The sequence below is a fragment of the Salvelinus alpinus genome, chromosome 6, assembly GCF_045679555.1.
Source record: "Salvelinus alpinus chromosome 6, SLU_Salpinus.1, whole genome shotgun sequence".
NCBI lineage: Eukaryota > Metazoa > Chordata > Actinopteri > Salmoniformes > Salmonidae > Salvelinus > Salvelinus alpinus.
This window is the reverse complement of record NC_092091.1, coordinates 23412839-23428936: the sequence shown is the minus strand read 5'-3', so window position 1 is coordinate 23428936 and position 16098 is coordinate 23412839. Positions and strand designations below refer to the sequence as shown.

The 16098-nt window shown below is 43.9% G+C and overlaps 1 protein-coding gene across 1 annotated transcript in view; it reads left to right on the top strand.

The window, feature by feature from the left end:
* Positions 1–15880, top strand: part of LOC139578399 (unconventional myosin-If-like) — a 32974-nt gene extending 17094 nt beyond the window's left edge. Inside the window, exons 14-28 of the mRNA XM_071405921.1 lie at positions 3485–3652; positions 3789–3874; positions 5237–5318; positions 5443–5549; positions 5865–5963; positions 6113–6257; positions 6437–6551; positions 6683–6852; positions 6990–7135; positions 7386–7532; positions 7654–7802; positions 7974–8036; positions 8231–8429; positions 8552–8727; positions 15081–15880. Coding sequence (XP_071262022.1) covers positions 3485–3652; positions 3789–3874; positions 5237–5318; positions 5443–5549; positions 5865–5963; positions 6113–6257; positions 6437–6551; positions 6683–6852; positions 6990–7135; positions 7386–7532; positions 7654–7802; positions 7974–8036; positions 8231–8429; positions 8552–8727; positions 15081–15157 — 1929 coding nt within the window. The 3' untranslated portion in view covers positions 15158–15880. The remainder of the gene's footprint in view (positions 1–3484; positions 3653–3788; positions 3875–5236; positions 5319–5442; positions 5550–5864; positions 5964–6112; positions 6258–6436; positions 6552–6682; positions 6853–6989; positions 7136–7385; positions 7533–7653; positions 7803–7973; positions 8037–8230; positions 8430–8551; positions 8728–15080) is intronic.
* Positions 15881–16098: the final 218 nt, after the last annotated feature.

Genomic DNA, 16098 nt, shown 5'->3' with positions numbered 1-16098 from the left:
AATGCTTTTCCAACAGTCTTGAAGCAGTTCCCACATATGCTGAGCATTTGTTGGCTGCTTTTCCTTCACTCTGCGGTCCAACTCATCCCAAACCATCTCAATTGGGTTGAGGTCAGGTGATTGTGGAGGCCAGGTCATCTGATGCAGCACTCCTTCACTCTCCTTCTTGGTCAAATAGACCTTACACCGCCTGGAGGTGTGGTGGGTCATTGTCCTGTTGAAAAACAAATAATAGTCCCACTAAGCACAAACTAGATGGGATGGCGTATCGCTGCAGAATGCTGTGGAAGCCATGCTGGTTAAGTGTGCCTTGAATTATAAATAAATCATAGATAGCGTCACCAGTAAAGCACCCCCACACCATCACACCACCTCCTCCATGCTTCACGGTGGGAACCACACATGTGGAACCACACATCATCCGTTCACCTACTCCGCGTCTCACAAAGACACAGCGGTTGGAACCAAAAATCTAAAATTTGGACTCATCAGACCAAAGGACAGATTTCCACCAGTCTAATGTCCATTGCTTGTGTTTCTTTGCACAAGCAAGTCTCTTATTATTATTGTTGTCCTTTAGAAGTGGTTTCTTTGTAACAATTCGACCATGAAGGCCTGATTCACGCAGTCTCCTCTGAACAGTTGATGTTGAGATGTCTGTTACTTGAACACTGTGAAGCATTTATTTGGGCTGCAATCTGAGGCGCAGTTAACTCTAATGAACTTATCCTCTGCAGCATAGGTAACTCTGGGTCTTCCTTTCCTGTGGCGGTCCTCATGAGAGCCAGTTTCATCATAGCGCTTGATGGTTTTTGCTACTGCAGTTGAAAAAACTTTCAAAGTTCTTGAAATTTTCCGTATTGACTGATCTTCATGTCTTAAAGTAATGATGGACTGTTGTTTCTCTTTGCTTATTTGAGCTGTTCTTGACATAATATAGACTTGGTCTTTTACCAAATAGGGCTATCTTCTGTATACCACCCCTACCTTGTCACAACACAACTGATTGGCTCAAACGTATTAAGAAGGAAATAAATTCCACAACTTAACTTTTTACAAGGCACACCTGTTAATTGAAATGCATTCCAGGTGACTACCTCATGAAGCTGGTTGAGAGAATGCCAATAATGTGCAAAGCTGTCATCAAGGCAAAGAGTAGCTACTTTGAAGAATCTCAAATATAAAATATATTTGTATTTGTTTTATACTTTTTTGGTTACTACATAATTCCAAAAGTGTTATTTCATAGTTTTGATGTCTTCACTATTATTCTACAATGTGGAACATAATAAAAATAAAGAAAAACCCCTGAATGAGTAGGTGTGTCCAAACTTTTGACTGGTAATGTAAATCATTATTTTATACTAATACAATGCTCAACTAAAAATATTTTGTTTAACAAGTAATACAAACATTTTTTTAAAGATAGGTGTCAACAGTATTGGCACCCCTGTTTTCAATACTTTGTGCAAACCTCCCCTTTACATGGATGTAGCCTTTTCCTATAATATTTTATGACTTTGAAGATCACATTGGGAGGGATCTGAGACCATTCCTCCACACAGAATATTTCCAGATCCTTGATATCCTTCACCTGTGCTTATGGACTGCCCTCTTCAATATAAACCACAGGTTTTCAATGGGTTTCAAGTCCATAGACTGAGATGGCCATTGCAAAATGTTGATTTTGTGTTAAATTAACAAATTCTTTGTTGATTTTGATGTTGCTTGGGTCCATTGTCTTGCTGGAAGCCACTTATGGCCAAGTTCCAACCTCCTGGCAGAGGCAACCAGGTTTTTGGCTAAAATGTCCTGGTACTTGGTAGAGTTCATGATCCCCGTAACATCAAAGATCCACCAGCATATTTTATAGTAGGTATGAGGTTATTTTCTGCATATGCATCCTTCTATCGAGACCAAACACCACTGGTGTGCGTGCCAAAGAGCTCTATTTTCGTCTCATCTGACCATAGCACCCGGTTTCAATCCAAATAGCCTATTGGCATGGAGGTGTCATCTAATGTAGATTTGGAGACTTGGTGACCCCAAGACACGACCAAGTTCTGTAATTCTACAACTGTGGCCCTCAGACTTTTCTTTGCCTCCCAAACGATCTTCCTCACTGTACGTGGGGACAAGATACACGTAGGTCTTCTACCAGGTAAGTTTAACACTGTTCCAGTGATTTTAAACTTCTTTGTTGTTTCCCTAATAGCGGTAAGTGGTATATTTGGTTTTCTGTGTTTTTCTGTACCCATTGGCTGATTTATAAAAGTCAACAGCCATTTGTCTCTTTTCATTAGTGAGTTCTTTGCCTTTGCCCATGGTGATGGATGACAAATGGATTTTGCATGCATGTTACCTCATTTTTATACCCCAAGGAAAGCCATAAAAGGCTACAATACAGTTCCTTAAAGATGCACAATGCAGAAATCATTCCACCATTTTCTAGTTGCTAAAATTCTAATAGTTCACCTAATTTCAGTTTATGTGACAAAACAAGCAAGTATAGTGTTGAGAATCATCTAAACCGCTATGAAATATCCATTCCATAACCAAAATTATTACATTTTTAGCTGTTTGAAGCTGGTGTACAAAACCGAAAGTAAAATACGCATAAACAAGGCTTAAGAACGGGAAGCATAAAAACAGCGCACATCGAACAGATCTCCTGCTTCTTCGACTTGCTTTCAATGAGAATGACAGATCTATAACACACATTTCTATGTTAATTTGGTCAAGTTGCCGAAAAAGTTACATATTGCAGCTTTAAAGGGTGACTGCAGTTCCTGATTTGACCTCCTGTTTTAGACTTTGTGAATTAAGAAATGCTAGTGGCCAGGACTGAATTCAAACGTGAGTTGGTTTCAGGGTGTGGGTGTCTCTTGTGTGTGTTTGCAGGTGGTAAGAGTTAGCCTAATTATTTGCCAATTACATAGTGTAAGTCCTAAATGAATCATGAATAGTGATGAGTGATGTCATACCCCGAAAAATGCTAACATCCCCTGTTAATGTAATGGTGAGAGGTTAGCATGTCTTGGAGGTATGACATTTGTCCGTTTGTAACTTTCTCACGCATTATTATTCACGATTCATTCAGGACTATGTGTAATCAAGGTAGCATCCACATTCATGTAGAAGTGTTTAGAAACATATTCTATTCTAATTTACAATAAAAGTGACTCCAAAATGACAAAATACATTAGTTACCATTCATTTCTATTGGGCACAAAATGATCTGAAACACAACCAAAACAAACAGCAAATGCATCCAACAAGTTTGTAGAGTAGGAATATGGGATAACAACAGCACGATTGTCACTGTCCCAATACTTTTGGAGCTCACTGTAGCTCAGTATTTGTATTATTTATATTATACAGTCTTTTTTGCTAAACTTTATCAATGGTGCCAATCAATTCAGATGTGTCTGTATATTCTATTTGTGGCTACCACTCTAAATTTCTAACAATCCCTCCCCTCCAGAACCCGCCAGGCATCATGAGTGTGCTGGATGATGTGTGTGCCACCATGCATGCCAAGGGTGAGGGGGCAGACGGCACCCTGCTCCAGAAGCTCTCGGCGGCGGTGGGCACACACGAACACTTCAACAGCTGGAACTCAGGCTTCGTCATCCACCACTATGCAGGCAAGGTGAGTACCAGGAGAAGACAAGAGTTGTAAACTCAAAACTGATTTAAGTAAACACTTCATGTGGGTAGACATATGGGTGAGGTGTGAAGGTTGCTGTGAATAAGACTTACACATAATGTATTATCTGTCACCTCAGGTCTCCTACGAAATAAACGGCTTCTGTGAGAGAAACCGGGATGTGCTTTTTACTGACCTTATTGAACTCATGCAGAGCAGCGAACAGTATGTATACCTCTATCTTTACCTGAACTGACACATCCCAGTAAGCAAAATGACGTTGAAAGACGTCTTTTAGACCTCTTTTTCAGATGTGGATGTCAGGTTCATTTTATGTGCTGAACGAATGGTGAAAATACATATTTTCTTCACGTCGATAATACAATTTATGGACATCGAAAATACATATTTTCCGGACGTCGAAAACACATATTTTCTGCACATCGAAAATACACATTTTCTGGTATTTTCCTGATGTTGAAATCAGGTGCATTTTAGGTGCTGAATGAAAGGTGAAAAGACGTATTTTCCGGACGTCAAAAATACATATTATACAGACGTTGAAAATACGTCTTTTTTCGGTCATTGATTCTATGGCCAAATTTCTCAATGACATAAACATTATATCACAATAATAATTTTTCAAGCCTCTTAATATAGCCAACTGAAGAGTGCAACAGAATATTTATTATTGCTCCCTAGTGATGGGACGATTGATACCGGAGCTCCGACACTCCGATGCAGTTTTCGAAGCACTTCTGATTCGACACAACATAGCGATGCTTGTAACAAAGTAACAACACCACCTGATGATGACGTTCCAAGCTTCAGGTGTTACACTACCATCTGACAGGTGTCGGAACTCAGAACTGAAGGTGCTGACCTTTGCTGGAAGCTTTTAGTTTTTATCTAGCTAGATATTTCATATTTGTGTTGTTTGTTCTATAACCTATTCATTTATACGCCACCGTGATATACAATAAGGCCGTAACAATAAAAAGACAACAGTCACACAGTGGCCGAATAAATTCAACTACACATACATTTGTTTAATCACAAAACTGGAGAGCAACATCTGTCCGGTGATGTCCACAAAGCAAGTATTGCATGTAACATACAGACAGAATATTACCTGCAGTACTGTCAAGCAAGTTAATGTTTTTGACAGTTTACTAAACAACTACTGATTTAGAACCACAGAGTTACCGCAAGTCAGCACAGAGACAACATGAGCACTGCCTCCGCTATTCCAGCACCATTTCAACTTAAACATTTAAATGTCATCAAATCAACAAGGCTTAGTTTAATGCATTGAAAACAAACTTAAAGATAACAAAACAATGTAGTCCCAATCAATGTTGCAAAATATCATGTGGCTGTCCATGGTACTGATTTCTGTGTGTGCGTGCTTGCTCGCGCAAGTGAAAAACAAAAAGTTGAACCCCAATGCCATCCTCCTCTCTTTCATGACTCTGCCATTCAGTACACTTTTAGTTTTTGTTTTCATAGGCTACCTAGCTAAAATGCTTGCAAGCCTAACTTAATGTGAACTGCAATTCAATATGGTCCTCCATCTTGTCCCCACAGTGCCTTCATCCGCAGCCTCTTCCCTGAAAACGTCAACACAGACAAGAAGAGCAGGCCCACCACTGCTAGCTGTAAGATCAAGGTAACAGTCCCCACTCTACTACTGTACCAGAACTATGGTTCAGTGGCTGAATGTAACAGCACTCCCAAAGATTTCAGCTTATCAGTATGTGGTGGTACATCCATCCCTTATGTTCTCTCTGCAGAAACAAGCCAATGATCTGGTGAACACGTTGATGAAGTGCACCCCCCACTATATCCGATGTATCAAACCCAACGAGACTAAGAGACCCAAGGACTGGGAAGAGAGTCGGTGTGTCCCTATAACACCCCCTAACAGACATCATATACAATGGCAGAATATTTAGGGAATTCAGAAGAATTCAGGCGCTATAATGCTCTGGTTTGGAACATTAGAACATAGGGGATATTGAACCTGTGTGTCTGTGTGTGTGTGTGTGTGTGTGTGTGTGTGTGTGTGTGTGTGTGTGTGTGTGTGTGTGTGTGTGTGTGTGTGTGTGTGTGTGTGTGTGTGTGTGTGTGTGTGTGTGTGTGTGTGTGTGTGTGTGTGTGTGTGTGTGTGTGTGTGTGTGTGTGTGTGTGTGTGTGTGTGTATGTATGTATTTAGGGCGAAGCACCAGGTGGAGTACCTTGGGCTGCGGGAGAATATCCGTGTACGTCGAGCCGGCTACGCCTACCGCAGAGTCTTCAATAAGTTCCTACAGAGGTGAGTCTTACTTACTCTTAGGTGTGTGTCGTTCAGTGTCTGCTGGGTGTCGTTCAGTGTCTGCTGGGTGTCATCTCAGTGTGTGTGGGGGGATGGAGAGTCTACTGTATGCTCTACCCAGTACCTGACTCACTGTGTTTGGCCTACAGGTACGCCATCCTGACGGCAGAGACGTGGCCAAACTGGCGGGGGGGAGAGCAGCAGGGGGTTCTGCATCTCCTCCGCTCTGTCAACATGGACACAGACCAGTACCAGATGGGACGCTCCAAGGTCTTCGTCAAGGCCCCAGAGTCGGTAGGGGCCCACATACTGTAGTTCTCCCTGGGAAAAGTTATGTTTCTTTCATCTCAATGGGACTTCCCAGTTTAAGGGTGAATAAATGAACTGTATTAAAAGGTGTGAGGTATTCATCTTTTACAATGCAAAATAGTTTATTTGATCTAAGCATTCCCTCTCTCCTCCGTCTCCTCTAGCTCTTCCTATTGGAGGAGATGCGGGAGAGGAAATTTGACACGTTCGCCAGGACCATCCAGAAGGCCTGGAGGAAGTACATCGCCAGGCGGAAATATGAACAGATGAGGGAAGATGGTGAGTGTGTCAATGATCCCGGAGAGGTGTGGGGATGGAACAAGAAAGAAAAATGATTATACATAAATTAATGTGAATATACAGCAATGAATATGCATTCCCAGGAACTCTCTCTCCCATGTTGTCCCCAGCTTCAGACATCCTGTATAACTCTAAGGAGCGGAGGAGGAACAGCATCAACAGGAACTTTGTAGGAGACTATCTGGGACTGGAGCAGAGGCCTGAGCTCAGACAGTTCCTGGCCAAGAGGGAGCGAGTTGACTTCGCAGACTCTGTCAACAAGTTTGACCGCAGGTTCAAGGTGAGCATACCACTTCCTCCACCACAGTGTGGTGAGGAAAACCGAGCCAATGCCGGGGTTAACAGCACAGCATGGGGTTGACTTCTTACTTCTTCCATTTATACCCACTCACTCTCTTCTATTATCTCTCTCTCCAGTCCATCAAGAGGGACCTGATTCTGTCTCCCAAAGGCATCTACCTGATAGGCAGAGAGAAGGTGAAGAAGGGGCCAGAGAAGGGACAGATAAAGGAGGTGTTAAAACGGAAGCTGGAGTTTGAGAGTATCCACTCTATCTCTCTCAGGTAAAGCTTTTTTCTCACTGCTGAACTTAGAACAGCATGTAACAGTGCAGTGTGATGTCATCTCCAGGCAGTGTCAATGGGAGTTTTTGTGGTTAGTGTGGTTAATTATAAAACAGGAACTGATAACACAGGATCTTTTAAAACTCCGCATTGTGCAATTATATCCCCCGCCTGTGTGGGTATGACACTTCTTCTACCAATGCCAATCCTGTAAAACTCTCCATTTATATATTTCTCCCTCTCCCTGTAGTATGAGACAGGATGATTTCTTCATCGTGCATGAGACTCAGTATGATAGTCTGCTGGAGTCCAACTTCAAGACTGAGTTCCTCAGCCTGCTCTGTAAGCGCTATGAAGAGGTGACCAAGAACAAGCTGTCTCTCTCCTTCAATGACAGGTAGGACTACACACATACTGGATAGTGAAATCCTTGCTGTATGACTCCATGGTTTAGTGGATTGGATTAACTTTGGATAAAAGCATCTAGTAAAATCATCCTCTGTTGTGGCTCTCTGTAGGCTGGAGTTCCGGGTGAAGAAGGAGGGCTGGGGAGGAGGGGGCACCCGTGTTGTGGTGTTCCAGAGGGGACAGGGGGACCTGGCAGAGATCAAACCAGCTGGAAAGACCCTCACCATCACGGTGGGAGACGGCCTGCCCAAGACCTCCAGTGAGTAACAGGAAGAGAGAGAAGCACATGCAGAAGGAGAAAAGAGAGAGACATACTGTAGATACAGATGGACGTGTATATCTATAGAATACTCAGGCTGACTTGATATATAACATATATTATTTTTCCTAATACGTCATCCTTTAAAACTCAACATGTTTATTTTGTCAGAGCCCACCAAGAAGGGAGCACTACAGATCCGTGCAGGCGGCAGGAGTCAGCCTCCCAGTAGAGGTAAACTCATGAATCTGTTCAGACATGTTCCTACGTCATCAGCAACAATCACTCCATGAACATGGACTTGCAATCCTTACTATGAACTGTGTACCACCACCATGATAATTATGTTGAGTTATTAGTGTATGAATGGATGTACTGTATGTCTGTCTTGTGTTGACCTTGTATCTCTGTTGCTCTTCTTTGACTAGGGTCCCAGAATGGTGCACCCAGAGGTAGAGGTGCTCCACCGCCCCAGCAGCACACCTACACCTCCCAGAAACAGAACCGCCCCCCCAGCGCCGTCCTCCCCAAACTGGGCTCCCAGAATCCCAGACGAGGCCCGGCTCAGACTCAGACTCAACAGGGGAACCTGGACTTCCTCAACGTGCCTGACCAGGGCGTGTCTGGGTGAGCTGAATAAACTGAGCATACATTGGGCATTCACAAAAATATACTATCTGCAATGAAGGATAGAACTTGAGCTCTCATCTCTCTCCCTGTATATCTCATCCCTTTATACCTCTCTTCAGAATGCAGAGGAGGAGGAGTATCAGCAGCCAGCGGCCGCCCCCGGCCCCAATCAGCCGGTCCAAGGCCCAGCCACGCCCCATGGACCCGCGTTGCCGGGCGTTGTACCAGTATGCTGGCCAGGACACCGATGAGCTCAGCTTCGACGCCAATGATGTCATCGACCTGCTCAATGAAGGTAAGGTACACGTAGGGAGGCAATAGAATAGTATTCAATTGTTTATTTGTGAAAAAAGAAACTGTGTCCATTCTGAACAAAGGAACGGGGAAGAAAGAGGAGACTAGAGCACCTACTGAGGTGTTTGACGCTTGGCACTAGTACACCACTGCTGTAATGCTTGGCACTAGTACATCAAATCAAATCAAATTTATTTATATAGCCCTTCGTACATCAGCTGATATCTCAAAGTGCTGTACAGAAACCCAGCCTAAAACCCCAAACAGCAAGCAATGCAGGTGTAGAAGCACGGTGGCTAGGAAAAACTCCCTAGAAAGGCCAAAACCTAGGAAGAAACCTAGAGAGGAACCAGGCTATGAGGGGTGGCCAGTCCTCTTCTGGCTGTGCCGGGTGGAGATTATAACAGAACATGGCCAAGATGTTCAAATGTTCATAAATGACCAGCATGGTCAAATAATAATAATCACAGTGGTTGTCGAGGGTGCAGCACCTCAGGAGTAAATGTCAGTTGGCTTTTCATAGCCGATCATTAAGAGTATCTCTACCGCTCCTGCGGTCTCTAGAGAGTTGAAAACAGCAGGTCTGGGACAGGTAGCACGTCCGGTGAACAGGTCCGGGTTCCATAGCCGCAGGCAGAACAGTTGAAACTGGAGCAGCAGCACGGCCAGGTGGACTGGGGACAGCAAGGAGTCATCATGTCAGGTCATCCTGAGGCATGGTCCTAGGGCACAGGTCCTCCGAGAGAGAAAAAGAAAGAGAGAAAGAAAGAATTAGAGAGAGCATACTTAAATTCACACAGGACACCGGATAAGACAGAAGTACGCCAGATATAACAAACTGACCCTAGCCCCCCGACACAAACTAATGCAGCATAAATACTGGAGGCTGAGACAGGAGGGGTCAGGAGACACTGTGGCCCCATCCGATGATACCCCCGGACAGGGCCAAACAGGAAGGATATAACCCCACCCACTTTGCCAAGGCACAGCCCCCACACCACTAGAGGGATATCTTCAACCACCAACTTACCATCCTGAGACAAGGCCGAGTATAGCCCACAAAGATCTCCGCCACGGCACAACCCAAGGGGGGGCTTCAACCCAGACAGGAAGATCACGTCAGTGACTCAACCCACTCAAGTGACGCACCCCTCCTAGGGACGGCATGAAAGAGCACCAGTAAGCCAGTGACTCAGCCCCTGTAATAGGGTTAGAGGCAGAGAATCCCAGTGGAGAGAGGGGAACCGGCCAGGCAGAGACAGCAAGGGCGGTCCGTTGCTCCAGAGCCTTTCCGTTCACCTTCACACTCCTGGGCCAGACTACACTCAATCATAGGACCTACTGAAGAGATGAGTCTTCAATAAAGACTTAAAGGTTGAGACCGAGTCTGCGTCTCTCACATGGGTAGGCAGACCATTCCATAAAAATGGAGATCTATAGGAGAAAGCCCTGCCTCCAGCTGTTTGCTTAGAAATTCTAGGGACAATTAGGAGGCCTGCGTCTTGTGACCGTAGCGTACGTGTAGGTATGTACCGCAGGACCAACTCGGAAAGATAGGTAGGAGCAAGCCCATGTAACGCTTTGTAGGTTAACAGTAAAACCTTGAAATCAGCCCTTGCCTTAACAGGAAGCCAGTGTAGGGAGGCTAGCACTGGAGTAATTTGATAAAATTTTTTGGTTCTAGTCAGGATTCTAGCAGCCGTATTTAGCACTAACTGAAGTTTATTTAGTGCTTTATCCGGGTAGCCGGAAAGTAGAGCATTGCAGTAGTCTAACCTAGAAGTAACAAAAGCATGGATTAATTTTTCTGCATAATTTTTGGACAGAAAATTTCTGATTTTTGCAATGTTACGTAGATGGAAAAAAGCTGTCCTTGAAACAGTCTTGATATGTTCATCAAAAGAGAGATCAGGGTCCAGAGTAACGCCGAGGTCCTTCACAGTTTTATTTGAGACGACTTTACAACCATCAAGATTAATTGTCAGATTTAACACATAACACACCACTGCTGTAATGTTTGGCACTAGTACACCACTGCTGTAATGTTTGGCACTAGTACACCACTGCTGTAATGTTTGGCACTAGAACACCACTGCTGTAATGCTTGGCACTAGAACACCACTGCTGTAATGTTTGGCACTAGAACACCACTGCTGTAATGCTTGGCACTAGAACACCACTGCTGTAATGTTTGGCACTAGAACACCACTGCTGTAATGTTTGGCACTAGAACACCACTGCTGTAATGCTTGGCACTAGAACACCACTGCTGTAATGTTTGGCACTAGAACACCACTGCTGTAATGTTTGGCACTAGAACACCACTGCTGTAATGCTTGGCACTAGAACACCACTGCTGTAATGTTTGGCACTAGAACACCACTGCTGTAATGTTTGGCACTAGAACACCACTGCTGTAATGCTTGGCACTAGAACACCACTGCTGTAATGTTTGGCACTAGAACACCACTGCTGTAATGTTTGGCACTAGAACACCACTGCTGTAATGTTTGGCACTAGTACACCACTGCTGTAATGTTTGGCACTAGTACACCACTGCTGTAATGTTTGGCACTAGAACACCACTGCTGTAATGTTTGGCACTAGAACACCACTGCTGTAATGTTTGGCACTAGAACACCACTGCTGTAATGTTTGGCACTAGAACACCACTGCTGTAATGCTTGGCACTAGAACACCACTGCTGTAATGCTTGGCACTAGAACACCACTGCTGTAATGCTTGGCACTAGAACACCACTGCTGTAATGCTTGGCACTAGAACACCACTGCTGTAATGCTTGGCACTAGAACACCACTGCTGTAATGCTTGGCACTAGAACACCACTGCTGTAATGCTTGGCACTAGAACACCACTGCTGTAATGCTTGGCACTAGAACACCACTGCTGTAATGTTTGGCACTAGAACACCACTGCTGTAATGCTTGGCACTAGTACACCACTGCTGTAATGCTTGGCACTAGAACACCACTGCTGTAATGTTTGGCACTAGTACACCACTGCTGTAATGTTTGGCACTAGAACACCACTGCTGTAATGCTTGGCACTAGAACACCACTGCTGTAATGCTTGGCACTAGAACACCACTGCTGTAATGTTTGGCACTAGTACACCACTGCTGTAATGTTTGGCACTAGTACACCACTGCTGTAATGTTTGGCACTAGAACACCACTGCTGTAATGCTTGGCACTAGTACACCACTGCTGTAATGTTTGGCACTAGTACACCACTGCTGTAATGTTTGGCACTAGAACACCACTGCTGTAATGCTTGGCACTAGAACACCACTGCTGTAATGCTTGGCACTAGAACACCACTGCTGTAATGTTTGGCACTAGAACACCACTGCTGTAATGTTTGGCACTAGTACACCACTGCTGTAATGTTTGGCACTAGTACACCACTGCTGTAATGTTTGGCACTAGAACACCACTGCTGTAATGTTTGGCACTAGTACACCACTGCTGTAATGTTTGGCACTAGTACACCACTGCTGTAATGTTTGGCACTAGTACACCACTGCTGTAATGTTTGGCACTAGTACACCACTGCTGTAATGTTTGGCACTAGTACACCACTGCTGTAATGTTTGGCACTAGTACACCACTGCTGTAATGTTTGGCACTAGAACACCACTGCTGTAATGTTTGGCACTAGAACACCACTGCTGTAATGTTTGGCACTAGAACACCACTGCTGTAATGTTTGGCACTAGAACACCACTGCTGTAATGTTTGGCACTAGTACACCACTGCTGTAATGTTTGGCACTAGTACACCACTGCTGTAATGTTTGGCACTAGAACACCACTGCTGTAATGCTTGGCACTAGAACACCACTGCTGTAATGCTTGGCACTAGAACACCACTGCTGTAATGTTTGGCACTAGAACACCACTGCTGTAATGTTTGGCACTAGTACACCACTGCTGTAATGTTTGGCACTAGAACACCACTGCTGTAATGTTTGGCACTAGAACACCACTGCTGTAATGTTTGGCACTAGTACACCACTGCTGTAATGTTTGGCACTAGTACACCACTGCTGTAATGTTTGGCACTAGAACACCACTGCTGTAATGTTTGGCACTAGAACACCACTGCTGTAATGTTTGGCACTAGTACACCACTGCTGTAATGTTTGGCACTAGAACACCACTGCTGTAATGTTTGGCACTAGAACACCACTGCTGTAATGTTTGGCACTAGTACACCACTGCTGTAATGTTTGGCACTAGAACACCACTGCTGTAATGTTTGGCACTAGTACACCACTGCTGTAATGTTTGGCACTAGAACACCACTGCTGTAATGTTTGGCACTAGTACACCACTGCTGTAATGTTTGGCACTAGAACACCACTGCTGTAATGTTTGGCACTAGTACACCACTGCTGTAATGTTTGGCACTAGAACACCACTGCTGTAATGTTTGGCACTAGAACACCACTGCTGTAATGTTTGGCACTAGAACACCACTGCTGTAATGTTTGGCACTAGTACACCACTGCTGTAATGTTTGGCACTAGAACACCACTGCTGTAATGTTTGGCACTAGTACACCACTGCTGTAATGTTTGGCACTAGTACACCACTGCTGTAATGTTTGGCACTAGAACACCACTGCTGTAATGTTTGGCACTAGAACACCACTGCTGTAATGTTTGGCACTAGAACACCACTGCTGTAATGTTTGGCACTAGAACACCACTGCTGTAATGTTTGGCACTAGAACACCACTGCTGTAATGTTTGGCACTAGAACACCACTGCTGTAATGTTTGGCACTAGAACACCACTGCTGTAATGTTTGGCACTAGTACACCACTGCTGTAATGTTTGGCACTAGTACACCACTGCTGTAATGTTTGGCACTAGAACACCACTGCTGTAATGTTTGGCACTAGTACACCACTGCTGTAATGTTTGGCACTAGTACACCACTGCTGTAATGTTTGGCACTAGTACACCACTGCTGTAATGTTTGGCACTAGTACACCACTGCTGTAATGTTTGGCACTAGAACACCACTGCTGTAATGTTTGGCACTAGTACACCACTGCTGTAATGTTTGGCACTAGTACACCACTGCTGTAATGTTTGGCACTAGTACACCACTGCTGTAATGTTTGGCACTAGAACACCACTGCTGTAATGTTTGGCACTAGTACACCACTGCTGTAATGTTTGGCACTAGAACACCACTGCTGTAATGTTTGGCACTAGTACACCACTGCTGTAATGTTTGGCACTAGAACACCACTGCTGTAATGTTTGGCACTAGTACACCACTGCTGTAATGTTTGGCACTAGTACACCACTGCTGTAATGTTTGGCACTAGAACACCACTGCTGTAATGTTTGGCACTAGTACACCACTGCTGTAATGTTTGGCACTAGTACACCACTGCTGTAATGTTTGGCACTAGTACACCACTGCTGTAATGTTTGGCACTAGTACACCACTGCTGTAATGTTTGGCACTAGAACACCACTGCTGTAATGTTTGGCACTAGAACACCACTGCTGTAATGTTTGGCACTAGAACACCACTGCTGTAATGTTTGGCACTAGTACACCACTGCTGTAATGTTTGGCACTAGTACACCACTGCTGTAATGTTTGGCACTAGTACACCACTGCTGTAATGTTTGGCACTAGTACACCACTGCTGTAATGTTTGGCACTAGTACACCACTGCTGTAATGTTTGGCACTAGTACACCACTGCTGTAATGTTTGGCACTAGTACACCACTGCTGTAATGTTTGGCACTAGTACACCACTGCTGTAATGCTTGGCACTAGAACACCACTGCTGTAATGCTTGGCACTAGTACACCACTGCTGTAATGTTTGGCACTAGTACACCACTGCTGTAATGTTTGGCACTAGTACACCACTGCTGTAATGTTTGGCACTAGTACACCACTGCTGTAATGTTTGGCACTAGTACACCACTGCTGTAATGCTTGGCACTAGTACACCACTGCTGTAATGTTTGGCACTAGAACACCACTGCTGTAATGTTTGGCACTAGTACACCACTGCTGTAATGTTTGGCACTAGAACACCACTGCTGTAATGTTTGGCACTAGAACACCACTGCTGTAATGTTTGGCACTAGAACACCACTGCTGTAATGTTTGGCACTAGTACACCACTGCTGTAATGCTTGGCACTAGAACACCACTGCTGTAATGCTTGGCACTAGAACACCACTGCTGTAATGTTTGGCACTAGAACACCACTGCTGTAATGTTTGGCACTAGTACACCACTGCTGTAATGTTTGGCACTAGAACACCATTGCTGAAAGGTTACCTTTCCCTTGCAGATGCATCAGGCTGGTGGAGGGGCAGGTTTCGTGGCAAGGAGGGACTCTTCCCTGGGAACTATGTGGAGAAAATCTGATGACTGCCTGTCCTGTGGCCGAAAAGCTGAATGACATAACGATCCACTGTAAAGCAATGGTGAATTGCATGTGAGCCAAACAGTAATATCTGATTCACAAGCGTTTCAACAGGATCGTCATGTTGACACCAGTTCTTTGTATTATCTGCACAACAATATCAGTACAGAGAAAGAAACATGTTGAAAAGCTTTCTGAAACAGAAGACTGTGCCTTTTTATTTTTCATTTGTGTTATATTGTCAGCCATAACTGATTTAACTGGGCCTTATTCCAGTTTCACAGAAGAGGACTTTGATGCAAAGCTTGAGGTGCTAACGCAAAAGAAGATGCAATGATTTTATGCACATAAAAAATTGCTTTGTGATATCAAATGTAGGGCCATCAAGTGTAGATTAAAAATCATCCCAAAAGTCCATGTTTTCTATTCAAGTAAATACTACCTGTAAGCAACCAGTAGGAGGTACTGTTGCACCATTTCCATGTCTTCAATTCTTGCAAATGCTCTGAAAATGAAAGGTTGACTGATGTATGATAATATACATGGTTGTTTGGTGTTATAAGCTTCTTTCTGCTATGTTGGATTCATTACAAAACTAGTTTATGGACTTATTTTATAACTGTTGTAAAATAACTTCCCATTGAAATTAACAAATGAACAGAGAATTTATATTTTGTGCCCAGTGACAGTGGTCACAATAAATAAATATTTTCTATAAACCCAAATGATTGATACACTGTTTGCATCGTCATTGGCATCATGTGTAACTAAATTAAACTTGATGCTTAAAGACCACCTCATTCTTACATCATGTTAGCGATGTGTGATGAACCCTAGAATGCATCCTTGTTCGAAGTGTCGTAACCCTGTATGAATGCTGTCTTCATTATGGCTATGAATGATGTGTCACCTGGAATTGGTAGCGTAATGATTCCTACAGGTG